At 46.0% G+C, this 18,253-nt stretch overlaps 1 protein-coding gene across 1 annotated transcript in view; it reads left to right on the forward strand.

Moving 5' to 3' along the window:
* Positions 1 to 18,253, forward strand: part of LOC109869944 (pro-neuregulin-3, membrane-bound isoform) — a 306,024-nt gene that overhangs the window by 201,697 nt on the left and 86,074 nt on the right. The window contains exon 5 of the mRNA XM_031805127.1: positions 13,288 to 13,390. Within this exon, the coding sequence (XP_031660987.1) occupies positions 13,288 to 13,390 (103 nt within the window). The remainder of the gene's footprint in view (positions 1 to 13,287; positions 13,391 to 18,253) is intronic.

Below are 18,253 nucleotides of genomic sequence, written 5' to 3' on the forward strand. Positions count from 1 at the left end.
AGAGGGTCCAGATTGTCAAGCCCAGCTGATTTGTATGGGTCCAGGTTTTGCAGCTCTTTCAGAACATCTGCTATCTGGATTTGGGTAAAGGAGAAGCTGGGGAGGCTTGTCGACTAAATAATTTAGCTAGCTAGACCAAATAAAATGTTCATCACTGCTTATCAAGCTAACTAGCCCTTCGTTGACAATTTCAGTTTAATCTTTACAGGGTGACATCTGGGTACATTTAAGTAAATATATATTGACTGCCAGCCAATGTTCATATATCATGACTATCAATGATGCCAAACGGAACCTTCAGAAAAACTGTTTGACGTGTCTCTTGATGTAATGACATGACAACTGCATCTGAGTTTTGGGCCCCGCTTTTGTTCCATGCTGGCTGAAGACCTACCTATCTAGTGACTACACTGTAAAAAAAAATTAATTGTCACATTAAATTACTGTTTAATCAACAGTAATACACTGTAGAAACTGAATACAGTAGATTACCATAAATTACATTGCATTGTGGGAAAAAAATTGACAGACAGGAAAGAAAATAAATGCAACGTAGCAGTTCAGTGGCATATTCAAAATATAATTCCACACATAAAGCACACAGACCACAAAATCAAAGCACATCCTCTGAAGCGAGAGAGAACATTTTTGTAAATTGTTATTATAAATGTCATAACTGTATGTATGTATATATAAATAAATATATATTATTTTGTATACGTGTGATTTCAGAATGTACTCGTTGTTCCACAACAGGACAGATAACATGTCTGCCCTCAAACCAAGGCCTGTTAATTATTTATAGGCTGTGTTTCAACTTGTCAATTTAAAGTTTTCAAACAAGTTTTATTTAACAACAGTTTGAATTGAGGTGTTAAGCCTTTTCAATAATTCACGTAGAAGAATCCCATTTCAATGTGGAAGACAATTTACATTTGAGGCATTACGATGAGCCGAACAAACTTCACTCTTTGATGAGAGCCCAAGCACTTCCCCAGTGTTTCCTCATGCAGACATTTATGCATCTCTAGTCATAACAGAACCTGCACAAACTTTTCCCTCCTGGCACATGTTTCGTCTGGTGCCAGCATTGCCTTCATTGTTGTTTTCCTAACTAATAATAACTTTGGATATGTGTGCGTTCTTATCAACGAAAGTGCCTTATTATGCTATCATAAAAGTTTCTGTATATTGTGTTAAGTCTTTTCTACTGTTGCAAGTTGTATGTACGTGTGGAGCATAACGTATTCTAAATCAAATCAAATAACATTTTATTGGTCACATACACATATCGAGCAGAAGTTATTGCAGGTGTTGCGAAATGCTTGTATTCCAACAGTGCAGTAGTATGTAACAATTTATAATACACAAATCTAAAAGTAAAAGAATGGTATTAAGAAATATATATATATATATATATTAGGACGATTAATGTCAGAGTGGCATTGACTAAAATACAGTAGAATAGGATACAATATATACACTTGAGATGAGTAAAGCAGTATGTAACCATTATTAAAGTGACTAGTGTTCCATTGTTAAGTGGCCAGTGATTCCATGTCTATGTACATTTGAAGTCGGACGTTTACATACACCTTAGCCAAATACATTTAAAACTCAGTTTTTCACAATTCCTGACATTTAATCTTAGTAAAAATCACCTGGCTTAGGTCCGTTAGGGTCACCACTTTATTTTAAGAATGTGAAATGTCAGCACAGTAGAGTGAATTATTTATTTCAGCTTTAATTTCTTTCATCACATTCCCAGTGGGTCAGAAGTTTACATACACTCAATTAGTATTTGATAGCATGGCCTTTAAATTGTTTAACTTGGGTCAAACATTTTGGGTAGCCTTCCACAAGCTTCCCACAATAAGTTGGGTGAATTTTAGCCCATTCCTCCGACAGAGCTGGTGCAACTTAGTCATGTTTGTAGGCCTCCTTGCTCACACACACTTTTTCAGTCTGCCCACACGTTCTATGGTATTGAGGTCAGGGCTTTGTGATGGCCACTCCAATACCTTGACTATGTTGTCCTTAATCCATTTTTCCACAACTTTGCTTGAGGTAATTGTCCATTTGGAAGACCCATTTGTTACCAAGCTTTAACTTCCTGACTGACATCTTGAGATGTTGCTACCTGAAACCTTTGACCCAAGTTAAACAATTTTAAGGCAATGCTACCAAATACTAATTGAGTGTGTGTAAACTTCTGACCCCCAACCCTGATCTTTAATTCTCCACAACGACCTGTTTGGAGAGCTCCTTGGTCTTCATGGTGCTGCTTGCTTGGTGGTGCCCCTTGCTTAGTGTTACGATCAACTAGGAAAATGGTCACACCAACACACAGGGCGTATATAAGTTGCCAGTCCAAACAACAGGACAAAATAGTCCGGAGAATAAAGACACAAAATAAATCACACCATCAAACACAGAGTAACAAAAAACAAGCCCGCACAAATACCCAGCGCGCCTAGTGCCCTTAAATACCCTACAAACAACCCCTAATACAAAACAGGTGTACCAAATTAACCAATAACCAAAACAAACGGAAAGGGAATCGATGGCAGCTAATAGGCCGGCGACGACGACCGCCGAGCCCCGCCCGAAAAGGAAGAGGCACCATCTTCGGCGGGGTTCGTGACAGTACCCCCCCCCCTGACGCGCGGCTCCCGCAGCGCTGACCCCAGCCTCGAGGATGACCCGGAGGACGAGGCGCGGGGCGATCCGGGTGGAAATCCCTCAAGAGGGAAGGATCTAAAATGTCCCTCCCCGGTACCCAGCACCTCTCCTCCAGACCGTACCCCTCCCAGTCCACGAGGTACTGCAGGCCCCTCACCCGGCGTCTCGAGTCCAGAATAGCTCGTACTGTGTACGCCGGGGACCCCCCGATGTCCAGAGGGGGTGGAGGGACCTCTGGTACCTCACTGTCTTGTAGGGGACCAGCTACCACCGGCCTGAGGAGAGACACATGAAACGAGGGGTTAATGCGATAATAAGAGGGAAGTTGCAATCTATAACAAACCTCGTTTATCCTCCTCAGGACTTTAAATGGCCCCACACACTGCGGCCCCAGCTTCCGGCAGGGCAGGTGGAGGGGTAGGTTTCGGGTCGAGAGCCAGACCTTGTCCCCTGGTGTGAACACCGGGGCCTCACTGCGGTGGTGGTCAGCGTCTCTCTTCTGCCGTTCACTGGCCTGCCTGAGAGAATCCTGGACTGCCCGCCAGGTCTCTCTAGAGCGCTGTACCCACTCCTCCACCGCAGGAGCCTCGGTCTGACTCTGATGCCACGGAGCCAGGACCGGCTGGTAGCCCAGTACCCATTCGAATGGTGACATATTCGTGGACGAATGCCGAAGAGAGTTCTGGGTCAACTCTGCCCATGGGACGTACCTCGCCCATTCTCCTGGCCGGTCCTGGCAATACGACCTCAGAAACCTACCCACTTTCTGGTTTACTCTCTCCACCTGCCCATTACTTTCGGGGTGATAACCAGAGGTAAGGCTGACTGAGATCCCCAGACGCTCCATAAACGCCTTCCAAACCCGGGACGTGAACTGGGGACCCCGATCGGAGACTATATCCTCTGGAACCCCATAGTGCCGGAAGACGTGGGTAAATAGAGCCTCTGCAGTCTGTAGGGCCGTAGGGAGACCAGGCAATGGGAGGAGGCGGCAGGACTTAGAGAACCGATCCACAACGACCAGAACGGTAGAGTTCCCCTGAGATGGGGGAAGATCAGTAAGGAAATCTACCGAGAGATGGGACCATGGCCATTGTGGAACTGGGAGGGGCTGTAACTTCCCTCTAGGAAGGTGCCTCGGAGCCTTACTCTGGGCGCATACCGAACAGGAAGAGACATAGAGCCTCATATCCCTAGCTAAGGTGGGCCACCAGTATTTCCCCCTAAGACCCCGCACTGCCCTATCAATGCCCGGATGACCCGCAGACAGTAGTGTGTGGGCCCACCGAATCAATTTCACGGACACCAAGCGGTACGTAACTTCGACCAGTCGGACACTGTATAGGCGCAGGTTCAACCCTCAACGCCCGCTCGATGTCCGCGTCCACCTCCCATACCACTGGGGCCACCAGCCGAGAGGCTGGAAGGATGGGAGTGGGTTCGATGGACCGGTCCTCGGTGTCATAGAGACGGGACAGCACGTCGGCCTTAGTGTTGAGGGAACCTGGTCTGTAAGAGATCGTAAATCTAAAACGTGTAAAGAACATGGCCCACCTAGCCTGACGCGGATTCAGTCTCCTCGCTGCTCAAATATACTCCAGATTACGGTGGTCAGTCCAGATGAGAAAAGGGTGTTTAGCCCCCTCTAGCCAGTGTCTCCACACCTTCAGGGCCTTTACCATAGCTAGTAACTCCCGGTCCCCCACATCATAGTTCCGCTCCGCCGGACCCAGCTTCTTAGAAAAGAAAGCACAGGGACGGAGCTTCGGTGGCGTGCCCAAGCGCTGAGACAGCATGGCTCCAACCCCAGCCTCGGACGCATCCACCTCCACTATGAATGCTAACGAAGGGTCCGGATGCGCCAACACGGGAGCCCCAGTGAACAGTGCCTTCAACTGGTTGAAGGCTCCATCAGCCTCTGCTGACCACCGCAGACGCACCGGCCCCCCCCTTCAGCAGTGAGGTAATGGGCACCGCTACTTGGCCAAAACCCCGGATATACCTCCGGTAGTAATTGGCAAACCCTAAAAACCGCTGCATCTCCTTTACCGTGGTCAGAGTCGGCCAATTACGCACAGCGTAACGCGGTCACACTCCATCATCCCCGAGCTGGAAATGCGATAACCCAGGAAGGAAACGGCTGGTTTGGAGAACACACATTTCTCAGCCTTGACGTATAGGTCATGCTCCAGCAGTCGCCCAAGAACCTTGCGCACCAGGGAAGCATGCGCGGCGCGTGTGGTAGAATAAATCAAGATGTCATCAATATAGACTACCACACCCTGCCCGTGCAAGTCCCTGAGAATCTCATCTACAAAGGATTGGAAGACGGCTGGAGCATTCTTCAACCCATACGGCATGACGAGGTACTCATAGTGGCCTGATGTGGTACTAAACGCTGTTTTCCACTCGTCTCCTCCCCGAATACGCACCAGATTATACGCGCTCCTGAGGTCCAGTTTTGTGAAGAACCGCGCTCCGTGGAATGATTCCACCGCCGTAGCGATGAGCGGCAGCGGATAACTAAAACCCACTGTGATCGAATTGAGACCTCGATAATCAATGCACGGACGCAGACCTCCCTCCTTTTTCCTCACAAAAAAGAAACTTGAGGAGACGGGTGACATGGAGGGCCGAATGTACCCCTGTCTCAGAGCTTCCGTGACATATGTCTCCATAGCCAGCGTCTCCTCCTGTGACAGTGGGTACACATGACTCCGGGGAAGTGCAGCGTTCTCCTGGAGGTTTATCACGCAATCCCACCGTCGATGGGGTGGTAATTTGGTCGCTTTCTTCTTACTAAAAGCGATAGCCAAATCGGCATATTCTGGGGGAATGCGCACGGTGGAAACCTGGTCTGGACTCTCCACCGTTGTGGCACCGATGGAAACTCCTATACACCTCTCTGAACACTCGTCTGACCACCCCTTAAGAGCCCCCTGTTTCCAGGTAATAAGGGGATTGTGAATAGCCAGCCAGGGAACCCCCAACACCACCGGAAACCCAGGTGAATCAATAAGGTAGAAACTGATCCTCTCCCTATGATTCCCCTGCGTTACCATGTCCAGCGGAATCGTGGCCTCCCTGACCAGCCCTGACCGAAACGGTTGGCTATCTAAGGAGTGCACGGGGACAGGTGGGTCTATCTGCACTAACGGAATACCCAATTTACGGGCGAGTCCACGATCAATAAAACTCCCAGCTGCGCCTGAATCGACTAGCGCCTTATGCTGAAGAGAGGGGAAAAACACAGGGAAAAAAATTTACAAGAACATGTGACCAACAGGGAGCTCTGGGTGAGTTTGGTGCTTACTCACCTGGGGTGGCCGAGGAGTGTTCCGCCGACCATCTCGACTCCCAGAGGGACTCCTCCAACACCGGTCCGAAGTGTGTCCTCTCCGTCCACAATAGGAGCAGGAGGAGCCCCCTCTGGTCCCCCTAGATGCAGCTCCTCCCAACTCCATCGGAGTGGGAGTGGGAGAGTTGGAAGGTGGAATTAACAGGACCCCTTCTGAACGCCTGCAGGCAGCTAGCAGGTTGTCCAATCGAATAGACATGTCTATTAGTTCATCCAGGGAGAGAGTTGTGTCCCTGCAAGCTAGCTCCCGGCAGACGTCCTCCCGGAGACTACACCGGTAATGGTCCATCAGGGCCCTGTCATTCCACCCAGCACCAGCAGCTAGGGTCCTAAACTCCAACGCGAAGTCCTGCGCGCTCCTCGTCACCTGTCTGAGGTGGAACAGTCGCTCACCCGCCGCTTTACCCTCTGGTGGATGACCGAACACAGCTCAGAAACGGCGGGTGAACTCCAGGTAGTTGTCCCGAGCCGAGTCTGGACTGTTCCAGACCGCGTTAGCCCAGTCCAGGGCCCTGCCCGTTAAACAGGAGACGAGGAGGCTCACACTCTCCTCACCCGAGGGAGCCGGACGCACGGTAGCCAGGTAGAGCTCTAGCTGGAGCAAAAATCCCTGGCACCCAGCCGCCGCTCCATCGTACTCCCTCGGGGGGGAGAGACGCAGTGCGCCGGACCCAGAGGACGACGTAGGTGGAGTAGGTGGTGTAGGTGGTGTCAGCAGTGGGAGAGCTGAGGTAGACGTCGGTAGACCACTCCTCTCCCATCGTTCCATCCTCTCCATCATCTGGTCCATTGCCGTACAAATCCGATGGAGGACAGCTGTGTGGTGATGGACGCGCTCCTCCATAGTGGGGAGAGGGGTGGTCGCTGCTCCTGCTGACTCCATTTCTGGTGGTGCGGGCTTCTGTTACGATCAACTAGGAGTGGTGGGTGGAATCAGGCGCAGAGAGCAGGGTTCAGTCGTTTGTCAAATTTATTCACCAGCGCAACAAAACGGTCACACCAACACACAGGGCGTATATAAGTTGCCAGTCCAAACAACAGGACAAAATAGTCCAGAGAATAAAGACACAAAATAAATCACACCATCTAACACAGAGTAACAAAAAACAAGCCCGCACAAATACCCAGCGGACCTAGTGCCCTTAAATACCCTACAAAAAAAACCTAATACAAAACAGGTGTACCCAATTAACCAATAACCAAAACAAATGGAAAGGGAATCGATGGCAGCTAATAGGCCGGCGACGACGACCGCCGAGCCCCGCCCGAACAGGAAGAGGCACCATCTTCGGCGAGGTTCGTGAAACTTAGTGGTATTGCAGAATCTGGGGGCTTTCAGAACAGGTGTATACAGTGGTTCCTCCTTTAAAAGTTGCAAGCTTGCACCACGGGTCTTAGAAGTACCTAGCGTCACGGCTTCATTCCCCCAGACCACCACAGGGGGAGTTAGAGCACTCATTATGTATTTGGGTCCCAAAGTTTTTATATGACCAATCATATAGAGTGGTTTCAATGATGAATTTTGACGCGAGCCACCCTTGCCTTGTGGCGTTCTTCAAAAAAGATGTCTGACAAACATTATGGTGGAATCAGATGTAATAACGTCATAAAGAGTCAAGCAAAACGTTTACAATTGAGGGGAATATGTTAGTAAACCCTGTTCACCCCACACGTACCTCTAAGGGGTACCATCCCCCCCTGCTCAACTGACACAGTGGCGCACAGAACGCAAAAATATTCTTAGAAATATTTAACCTCCACACATTAACAAGTCCAATAGCTCAAATGAAAGATAAACACCTTGTTCATCTAGCCAGCAAGTCAGATTTCTAAAATGTTTTACGGCAAAAACATAGCACATATTTATGTCAAACCACCACCAAAAGATAGGCTAATTTACATAGCCATTTTGTAGAACAATAGATGCAATCACAAAAGCAGGATTAAAAGAAAAATAATTCACTAACCTTTTGAAAATCTTCATCAGATGACAGGAATAGGACATGTTATACAGTACATTTATGTTTTTTCCAATAATATGCAATTTATATCCATAAATCACTGTTTACATTGAACGTCATGTTCAAAAAATGCTACTAGAATGTCCAGAGAAATTATGATAACTCTGCCAGATAACAGAAATACACATCATAAACGTTGACTAAATATACATGTTCTACATATAGTTAGAAAGATACACTTCTTCTTAATAAAACAGCTGTGTTACATTTATTTTTAACGTTACAGAATTCGTTCACTTGTCAATAATATGAGACGGCGCTCATAGATTAGCAATATGGCTCCGCTATTTCGGAGTCCACAGAAACACATAATAACCACATAAATATTCCCTTACCTTTGCCGTTGTTCGATCAGAAGTCGTGGAAGAAGTCATACTTACCAAAACCAGCGTTTGCCTTTCAAATGTGTGTCTTTGGGTTATCAAACGCGACTAATTTCGGCTGAAATGCACCCAAAATTCTATGGGTTGCGCATCAAAACTTCAAAATTACATATTATATGTCGACTAAACTGGTCAAACTAAGTTCAGAATCGAGCTAAAACATGTTATAAACATACATAAAAATCCTTAGCCCGAAAGGACAAGCCTATATCGTTTGGTGGATCTTGGAACGGAAGAGAGAGAAACACCGAGGCGCGCACGTATTATTGCGTGACCCGAGGGTTTCTTCCCGCCAAAGGGTGAGGGAGCGTGTGATCTTCACAATGAAGCGCCCCATTGAAAGAGGACATCACGCTGAAGAGATAGGAATTGTTCCCAGATCTGTAGTTGGTTGGGAAGGGTGGGGGCGATGACGTCAAAGTTGGGCCAACTTTTCTGCTGACAGAAAGAGTTTGGAAGAATGGCTGCCCTGTGAGTTCTGCTTTACATAGAGACATAATTTGAACGGTTTTAGAAGCTTTAGAGTGTTTTCTATTCAATAATATTTATTATATGCATATATTAGCAATTTTTGACAGATTTTTTGTCAGTTTACTATGGGCACGCATTCCTCCAAAGGGGGCAGTATTCTGCCATAGCCTTAACAGGTTTTAATGTAGAGACAAACATTTGTGCAGATTTTTTTATTCATAAAGTTAATTTATGAAAATCGCTATTTAGCAAGTTATCTGACAACATTAGCCAGGAGAAGGAATTTGTAATTCGTGTTGTTTAGTGTTTTAGGGAATCCTGTGGATGTGTAGCTAGTTACAGTATGTAGCCGATCTGTGTATGGACACTAAAACGTTAGGTTCTGAACTAATATTCTTTCCAATCTATGAACCTCAGCTATCATAGTTGTTGTATCAACTTCAAGTCTGAATGGCATTAATGAAGCCTATGGATAGAGTAGAATATAATAATGTACTGTAGTTATTTCCACACATAAGTTTCCCACATTGTAGCCTGCACATTGAATATTTTCACTGATCATGTATTCTTCCTTGGCAAATAAAGGTGCAGTTCAGGTATGAATCTCTGAGATATTATTTTTCAGTCATATCAAACTCCATTATTTGAATGATGCTGTGTCTGCATGTATGTATTAAAATTATACACTTCAACAGTGTTTACCACTCCTGCTCCTGGGAGATCAATGATTACACATTGTAACTATGCAATAGACTAGAAACATGAGTGATTTGTAATTCATATATACAGATGAAAAAAAGATGCATATCTAACTCCCTTCATCTGCATTAATCTGAGGACACAGGGTAGGATTTCAATGAGATACTTAATTTCAACCAGTGGAGAATGTGAATTGCTTTATTGAAAGAAGTTCATTATACAGGTGTTATAAATACATAACTGAATTATAATTATGACGATTGTAATATTATAAATACAAGTTCAATCTGTAATTCAATGCACTTATGGTGTGCATTATAAAATGAGAAAGAATGACGAGGTGGGGAGAGAGGTGTGGAAGGCAGAAAGGCAAAGAGGTAAGAACAGCTGCAGACAACATATGATTAATGAATTACAGTGCTACCCTAATATTCTCTCAGTTCATCACAATTGTGGTGTCTCCTAACCAGCCTTGGGCCCCCAGTTGGCCCGAACGTTATCTTAAGAGCGGGTGAGGTGGCAATGACGGGACTGGCTTCCTCTTTCACATCAAAACATACCTGCAGACGAGACACAGATGGATAGAGAGAGAGCATGATTAAGCCTTGTTTTTTTTATTCTAACACAGTCAGTCATCTTAAATCAGGAGGTGAAATGCAAAACTGACCTTGGATCATTAACTCTGGGACTACTACATCTCTGTCTGTATTTCAATGTAAAGCATCTCTTTAATAATACTTCCTGTTGACCCGACCATGTGACATCTCACCTATGATCATGCTGTGCCCTCTGTCAGTCAGTTCAGATGCGGGAGGGGTTCACCAAAACAGCTGATATAAACTTGAGGATTTAGGGAGAAGGGGGAGAGGGATGAAGTGAAGAAGAGAGACTGTTATTGTGTGTGTGTGTGTGGTCTCACCTGGTGTCCACACTAAGTGGCTCCAGAGTACTTTCTGCTGAAAAACAGACACATGAGGACAAACAATAGAAGATAATGTCAATAGAAGATACTGTATGTGAAGCAGGCACCTATCGGAGTGTACCTGAAACATTTAAATATAGAGGGCTATGTGTCTCACCAGTTGGTTATTGCAAGGCTAACCCCCAGGGAAATCATGACTTGGCAGCAACAGATATTTCAGTGACAATGGCTGTGTTTATGTGGGTGTAAATCTGAAAATTAGCAGCTGATATCTTAAGGTTTTTTAAATTAATGCATGAGACAGGTTCCATGTACAACAAGACAGGCAGAGACGGAGAAAAAGAACACAGAACAGTTTATGGACACTTTGCCAGCAATATAACTTCCACTGCCTGTTCCTCGGACAGTGAACATCTGGAAATATCTACATTTTCGACCCCTTGGTCAGCTCGCTCTCTGAAAGTAACGAAAACACCTTATTTTTTATAGATGTGAAAACAATAACTGAGATATGATGGTTCAATCTAAAGCAGAAGATGTCATTTTAAAGATATGTCATTACAGCCCAGTGCTGCTTACCTGAGATGCCATCTTCATAGATGTCCGCTTTGACTTCCTTTGTATCTGAAAAAAGTAGCTTTCAGAACAATTAATTTTGATTGAAAATTAAAAAGGTTTTGCTCTTGACAAAAAGACAAATTTACCTCCATAGCATATAACAATTTGCCTGTGAATAACCACACCTTCATACAAACGTGGTACTGTATGCATAATTCTTGACGCACAACCGAAGATGCTGCCATATCCTGCCAGCACGCCCACAAGCGAGCCACTCAGGAGCAGAATGATGATGTGTGTAAGAGGGAAAGGAAAGAGAGCGGAACATCAATTTGTTGCAAGTTGGGGAGGAGGGCTAAAAGCTGAACAATAGACTATTCAACCTCTACTAAAGAATAGTCTAATAGCCGAGCAAGGTGTGAACCCCCCCCCCTCCTAACACAGACCGGATTTGCCCTAACGACCTATTCAATGTAATAAAGTAATGACTTTTCAAATAAGTTACCTTACACATTATGTTGGCTAACAATTTCTTACCTACACTGTCCTTACGAACCACATAGCATATCATTACAGCAGTATTTACCAGTATGTTAGCTAGCTACCTAATGTTAGTAGTTATACATAAACATTGCCAGTATATTAACTATAGGCTAACTACCTAACTACCCAAAGTTTGTTGACTTGATTATTCTTGTCATAACTAAATGCTATAGTTGTTGTGCTTTCTCAATGGACATTCGGGTGTTTTCCTAAATTCCCTCTGGCTATCTATAGGCTGGACAATAGAACAAGTCAAAATTACCCCCAAGGCTGAAAAATGGCTTAAGAACGTTAGCTACACTGGAACACTAGTGTGAGCCGATAGCAAAGTAATGGAATCGAACGTTCACAGAGCCTGTTTTGACTGGAGTGATGCTTAGAATTCCATTAAAAAATGTATCCCTTTCTATTTTACCACTACAATCTGTTCGACGGACAAAATTGGAAAAAAACAACTTGTGCAGAAAGTAAACATCCGCACCTCGATGGTGCGTAATGAAAAAGTGGGGACATTTATTTAACTTCTGACTATTTCTGGTCTAGCGATCGATGACAAACGGGCTCGCTGCCCAGACTTGAAAAGGTGCCCATGTAACAGTTTTGCTTCCGTCCCACTCCTCGCCCCTTCCTGGGCTCGAACCAGGGACCCTATGCACAAATGGACAACAGCCACCCTCGAAGCATCTTTACCCATCGCTCCATAAAAGCCGCAGCAACAACTATTTCAAGGTCTCAGAGCGATTGACATCACCGATTAAAACGCTATTAGCGTGCACCTCGCTAACTAGCTAGCCATTTCACACCAGTTACACCCTTGAAAACAATCAAAACATACACATTGCGAGTTATTTGGCGAAATAGACAGACATGCCTATATTTCCCCCATAGGAAACAATGGGAAGACCAGAGTTCCAATATTATTTTCGTTGTTCACATTTTGTTGTTTACATTTTGACTATAAAACAACGTGAGCAGGTCTCATTGCCAATAATAGCGAAGCAGGCATTGTGAAGTTGAACAATAAGCTGGGAATAGAATGTTCGGAAGGCGAGTTGGTGCTCAGTAGAACTGATAGGAGCTTATCTATGTATAATCAATTTACCCCTACCTACATGTACATATTACCTCAATTACCTTGACTAACCTGTAGCACCGCACATTGACTAAGTACCGGTACCCCTTGTATATAGCCTTGTTATTGTTATTTTATTGTTGCTCTTTTATTTTTTACTTTGTTTTATTTCGTAAATATTTTTCTTAACTTTTATTTTTCTTAAAAATGCATTGTTGTTAAGGGCTTATAAGTACGCATTGCACGGTAAAGTCGACACCTGTTGTATTCGGTGCATGTGACAAATACAATTTGATTTGATATGCTCATCTTACAGAGTGTGGATTTAATGTTTTTTTCTTGTTTTCACAAAACAGATTATTACTATTGTGTGTGTTACTAGCAAGGATTTGTGTGTGGTGTGTCATTCTTTACATTTAACTTTTCTGTTGGTGGCTCACACTTTGATAGTACTCTACATGCATATCGAGTGTGGCTTCAACAGTACTATTTTGCCTGTAACTCTGCAGATAATTTACTCTACATGTATATACAGAGAGTGGCTTTAACATCATATTTATTTGCCTGTGTCTCCACAGAAAGCCGTGAGACTTACCAGAGAAAGGTGCTGTCCATCTTCAGCATTGCCTCAGGGATCTGTTTTCTCGGAGTGGCATGCATGGCTCTCTATCGCCGCAACAAGTGAGTGAGGGTCACACTGAGTAGCTAAGTATGCCTCCAAACAATGAATGGAAAATTGTATCATCATGGGATATTAGCATAGTAAACTACAGGTGCAGCCCTGATGTAAGAGGATATACTGAGCTTATGTTTATATAACGGCGAAGAGTGTTGGTCTCCAGCCATGGCTCATTGATGCTGTACTTAGAAATATGACAAAAGACAACATTCTTGTTTCAAAGTGTATGTCTAATCAAAATAATGTACACATCCTCAACAGTAACCGTAGGTAAAGGCTAATGCAAAATAATATACTTTGTCTGCAGTTTGTTGATTTTTTAAAACATGGAATCATGGTTTGTTAACTGCACAAGTACAGTTGGAAAACTAAAAAAGTGACCAGAGGAGGGAGACGTGTGGGCCCAATAGATAGTGGTCACGGACAGCAGACGGAACATACATATGCCCAACGGGACACTGGACGGGAGGGGGCTCTGTACGCAATGCCTGCTTAATGTCCGCATCCAGTTCCCACACGACCGGCGCTACCAGGCAGGAGGCCGGGAGTATGGGAGTTTGATCCATGAGCCACTCCTCTGTGTCATACAGCCGGGACAGTAGGTCTGCCTTCTTATTCTGGGAACCTGGTCTGTAGGATAGGGTAAACACAAAATGGGTAAAGAACATGGCCCACCTTGCCTGACGAGGATTCAGTCTCCTCGCTGCCCGACTGTACTCCAGGTTGCGGTGGTCAGTCCAGATGAGGAAAGGGTGTTTTGCCCCCTCAAGCCAATGTCTCCACGCCTTCAACGCTTTAACCACAGCCAACAAACTCCCGGTCCCCCACATCATAGTTACGCTCCGTTGGGCTGAGCTTCTTCGAGAAGAAAGCACAGGGGTGGTGTTTCGGTGGCGTGCCCGAGCGCTGTGAGAGCATGGCTCCTATTCCAAACTCGGACGCGTCCACCTCCACTATGAATGCCAAAGAGGGATCCGGATGGGCCAGCACAGGAGCCGAAGTAAACAGAGCTCTTAGCTGCCCAAAAGCCCTGTCCGCCTCAGCTGACCACAGCAACCTTACAGGACCCCCCTTCAGCAGTGAGGTAATGAGTGCAGCAACCTGGCCAAAACCCCGGGTAAATCTCCGGTAGTAATTGGCAAACCTTAAAAATCGCTGCACCTCCTTTACCGTGTTGGGAGTCGGCCAATTACGAACAGCTGCAATGCGGTCACTCTCCATCTCCACTGCTGATGTGGAAATGCGATACCCTAGGAAGGAGACGGCCTGCTGAAAGAACAGACATTTCTCAGCCTTGACATACAGGTCATGCTCCAACAGTCATCCTTGCGCACCAAGGACACATGCTTGACGCGTGTAGCGGAGTAAATCAGAATGTCATCGATATACACCCCTACACCCAAAATCTTGTCTACAAAGGATTGGAAAACTGACGGAGCATTCATCAACCCGTACGGCATGATGAGGTACTCATAATGCCCTGTGGTGGTACTGAACACTGTCTCCCCCCCTGATACGCACCAGGTTATACGTACTCCTGAGATCCAGTTTCATGAAGAAGTGCGCCCCATGCATTGACTCAATCGCCGTGGTGATATGAGGTAGCGGGTAACTCTACCTCACCGTTATTTGATTGAGACCTCCATAGTCAATGCACGGGCGTAAAACTCCATCCTTCTTCTTCTTCACATCCATCCTTCTTCTTCAGGGGATACATGTGACTCCTGGGAAGCGCAGCTTCTGCCAGGAGATATATCGCACAATCCTCCCGTCGATGAGGCGGTAATTGAGTCGCCTTCTTTTAAGAGAAGGTGAGAGCCAAATCGGCATATTCTGGGGGATGTGCACGGTGGAGACCTGGTCTGGACTTTCCACTGTGGTAGCACCAACGGAAACCACTACACACCTCTCTGAGCACTCTCGCGACCACCCCGTGAGAGTCCTCTGTTGCCAGGAAATAGTGGACTTATGCAGAGCCAACAAGGGAAGGCCTAGTACCACAGGAAACCGAGGAGAGTCAATGAGGAAGAGACTGATTCTCTCCTCATGATCCCCTGCATAACCATGGCCAAGGAGATGGTGGCCTCCCTGATTAGCCCCGGACCCTAATGGTCGACTATCAAGAGCGTGTACCGGGAAGGGTCTAACTATAGGAAAAATGGGGATCCCTAACCTAATGGCTAATGCTCTGTCGATAAAATTCCCAGCTGCGCCTGAATCGATGAGTGCTTTATACTGGGAATGTGGGGAAAACTGAGGGAAAAACAGTTGATCAACAGAGGACTCTGGATGAGTGTGGTGCAAACCCAGAGTGCCCTGCCTGTTGCCTCAACTCCCAGAGGAACCAACACGGCACCGAACGGCATCTCTGCGCCCACAGATGGCTCACTTGATGGCTCCTCCTCCAGTCTCCCTAAGAGCAGCCCCTCCTAACTCCAGCGGGGGTGATGGACGATGAAACCGACAGAGCCCCCTGTGACCAGCAGGTTATCCAACTGGATGGACAAATCCACCTTTGGTCAAAGGACAGCTCACGTCGGACCTCCTCTCATAGGCTGCATCGATAGTGGTCAATGAGGGCCCTGTCGTTCCAGCCTGCTCCGGCGGCCAAGGTCCGGAATTCCAGGGCGAAGTCACCTGCCACGCTCCTCGTCACCTGCCTCAAATGGAAGAGCCTTTCCCCCGCCGCTCTGCCTTCGGGTGGATGGTCGAAGCCGGCCCGGAAGCGACGGGTGAACTCCTCGAAGTGGTCTGACACCGTGTCTCCTTCTCTCCACACAGCGTTTGCCCACTCCAGCGCTCTCCCTGTGAGGCGGGAGACGAGGGCGGCCAATCTCTCCCTTCCCGAGGGAGCTGGGTGCACAGTGGCCAGGTAGAGGTCCAGTTGTAACACGAATCCCTGGCACTGTGCTGCAATTCCATCGTACTCCCACTGGAATTCTCTCCGGATGGGACGGGTGGAGACAACCCCGGTTGTGCTGGTCGAGAGACTTCCTGTCTCTCCCAGTGGTCTATGGTCTGGACAACGCGATCCATCATGGCACTAAGATGAAGTAACATGGCCGAATGTTCCTGGACGCGCTCCTCGACTCCTCTAACCTTGCTACCTGCTCTTGCTGACTCCATTAGAAGTGTGTAATTCTGCCAAGGGGTGTACTAGAGGCGAAGTCAGGTGCAGGAGAGCAGAGGAATGTTAAGTGGTGCACTTTTATTTTCGTTCCAAAAACGAGAGCACTACATAAATCAAATGCGCTCAAAACACGGAACATAACAAAAGTAAAGTGCATAATAAAACACCACAATAGCATGAAACAATTACACACAAATACATGATGGGAAACAGAGTTTGATTGGGGAAATCAAAACCAGATGTGTATGGAACAAGACGAGACAAATAGACATGAAAAATGGAGCGGCGGTGGCTGGAAAGCCGGTGACGTCGATCACTGAACGCTGACCGAACAAGGAGAGGAGCCGACTTCGGCGGAAGTTGTGACAGTCTTCGCATATCCAGCAACATGTTACCACAGAGTTTCTGAACCCAAAGCCATTTGCAAAGCAGTCCAGGACGGGGTTTGAGAGGCGCAAAATTATTCCTTAGTTGTTGTAATTTTCTCAATCTTTTCGCACAACCTAGACTCGAGCCAATGTCTTAAATATCTGACACATTTTCATTTTGATCAAAAACAACTTTATATCAAAGGAGTGCTTTTGATTTGACGGCACGAGATGGTGTTTTTGCAGATGAGCTTAGCTAACCAACGTTATTCCTTAACGTTGGTTGGCCTACAAGTGTGATCGGGGATTTCTGTTGGCGAAGCAGCTTTTGCCCATCTTCATATTATACTGTCTGTCTTTGGTGTTACTGCCTAGCTAGAGATTTCCTCTCCGGGTAATCAAAAGCTGCATTGCTGGAATTTGCATGAGGATGCACCGCTTTATAGCCAGTGACGTGAACATAACAGTAGTCTGCACCACTCAGTCATGTTGTCAACAAGGCAGCATAGTGCATAGTACAGTCGTGGCCAAATGTTTTGAGAATTGCACGAATATTAATTTTCACAAAGTCTGCTGCCTCAGTGTCTTTAGATATTTTTGTCAGATGGTACTATGGAATACTGAAGTATATTTACAAGTATTTCATAAGTGTCAAAGGCTATTATTGACAATTACATGAAGTTGATGCAAAGAGTCAATATTTGCAGTGTTGACCCTTCTTTTTCAAGACCTCTGCAATCTGCCCTGGCATGCTGTCAACTAACTTCTGGGCCACATCCTGACTGACGGCAGCCCATTCTTGCATAATCAATGCTTGGAGTTTGTCAGAATTTGTGGGGTTTTGTTTGTCCACCCGCCTCTTGAGGCTTGACCACAAGTTCTCAATGGGATTAAGCTCTGGGGAGATTCCTGGCCCTGGACCCAAAATATCTATGTTTTGTTCTCTGAGACACTAAGTTATCACTTTTGCCTTATGGGAAGGTGCTCCATCATGCTGGAAAAGGCATTGTTCATCACCAAACTGTTCCAGGATGGTTAGGTGAAGTTGCTCTCGGAGGATGTGTTGGTACCATTCTTTATTCATGTCTGTGTTCTTAGGAAAATTTGTGAGTGAGCCCACTCCCTTGGCTGAGAAGCAACCCCACACATGAATGGTATCAGGATGCGTTACTGTTGGCATGACACAGGACTGATCGTAGCGCTCACCTTGTCTTCCCCGGACAAGCTTTTTTCCAAATGCCCCAAACATTCGGAAAGGGGATTAATCAGAAAAAATGACATTACCCCAGTCCTCAGCAGTCCAATACCTGTACCTTTTGCAGAATATCAGTCTGTCCCTGATGTTTTTCCTGAAGAGAAGTGGCTTC

The sequence above is a fragment of the Oncorhynchus kisutch genome, linkage group LG25 (assembly GCF_002021735.2).
Source record: "Oncorhynchus kisutch isolate 150728-3 linkage group LG25, Okis_V2, whole genome shotgun sequence".
NCBI classification, from domain to species: Eukaryota; Metazoa; Chordata; class Actinopteri; order Salmoniformes; family Salmonidae; genus Oncorhynchus; species Oncorhynchus kisutch.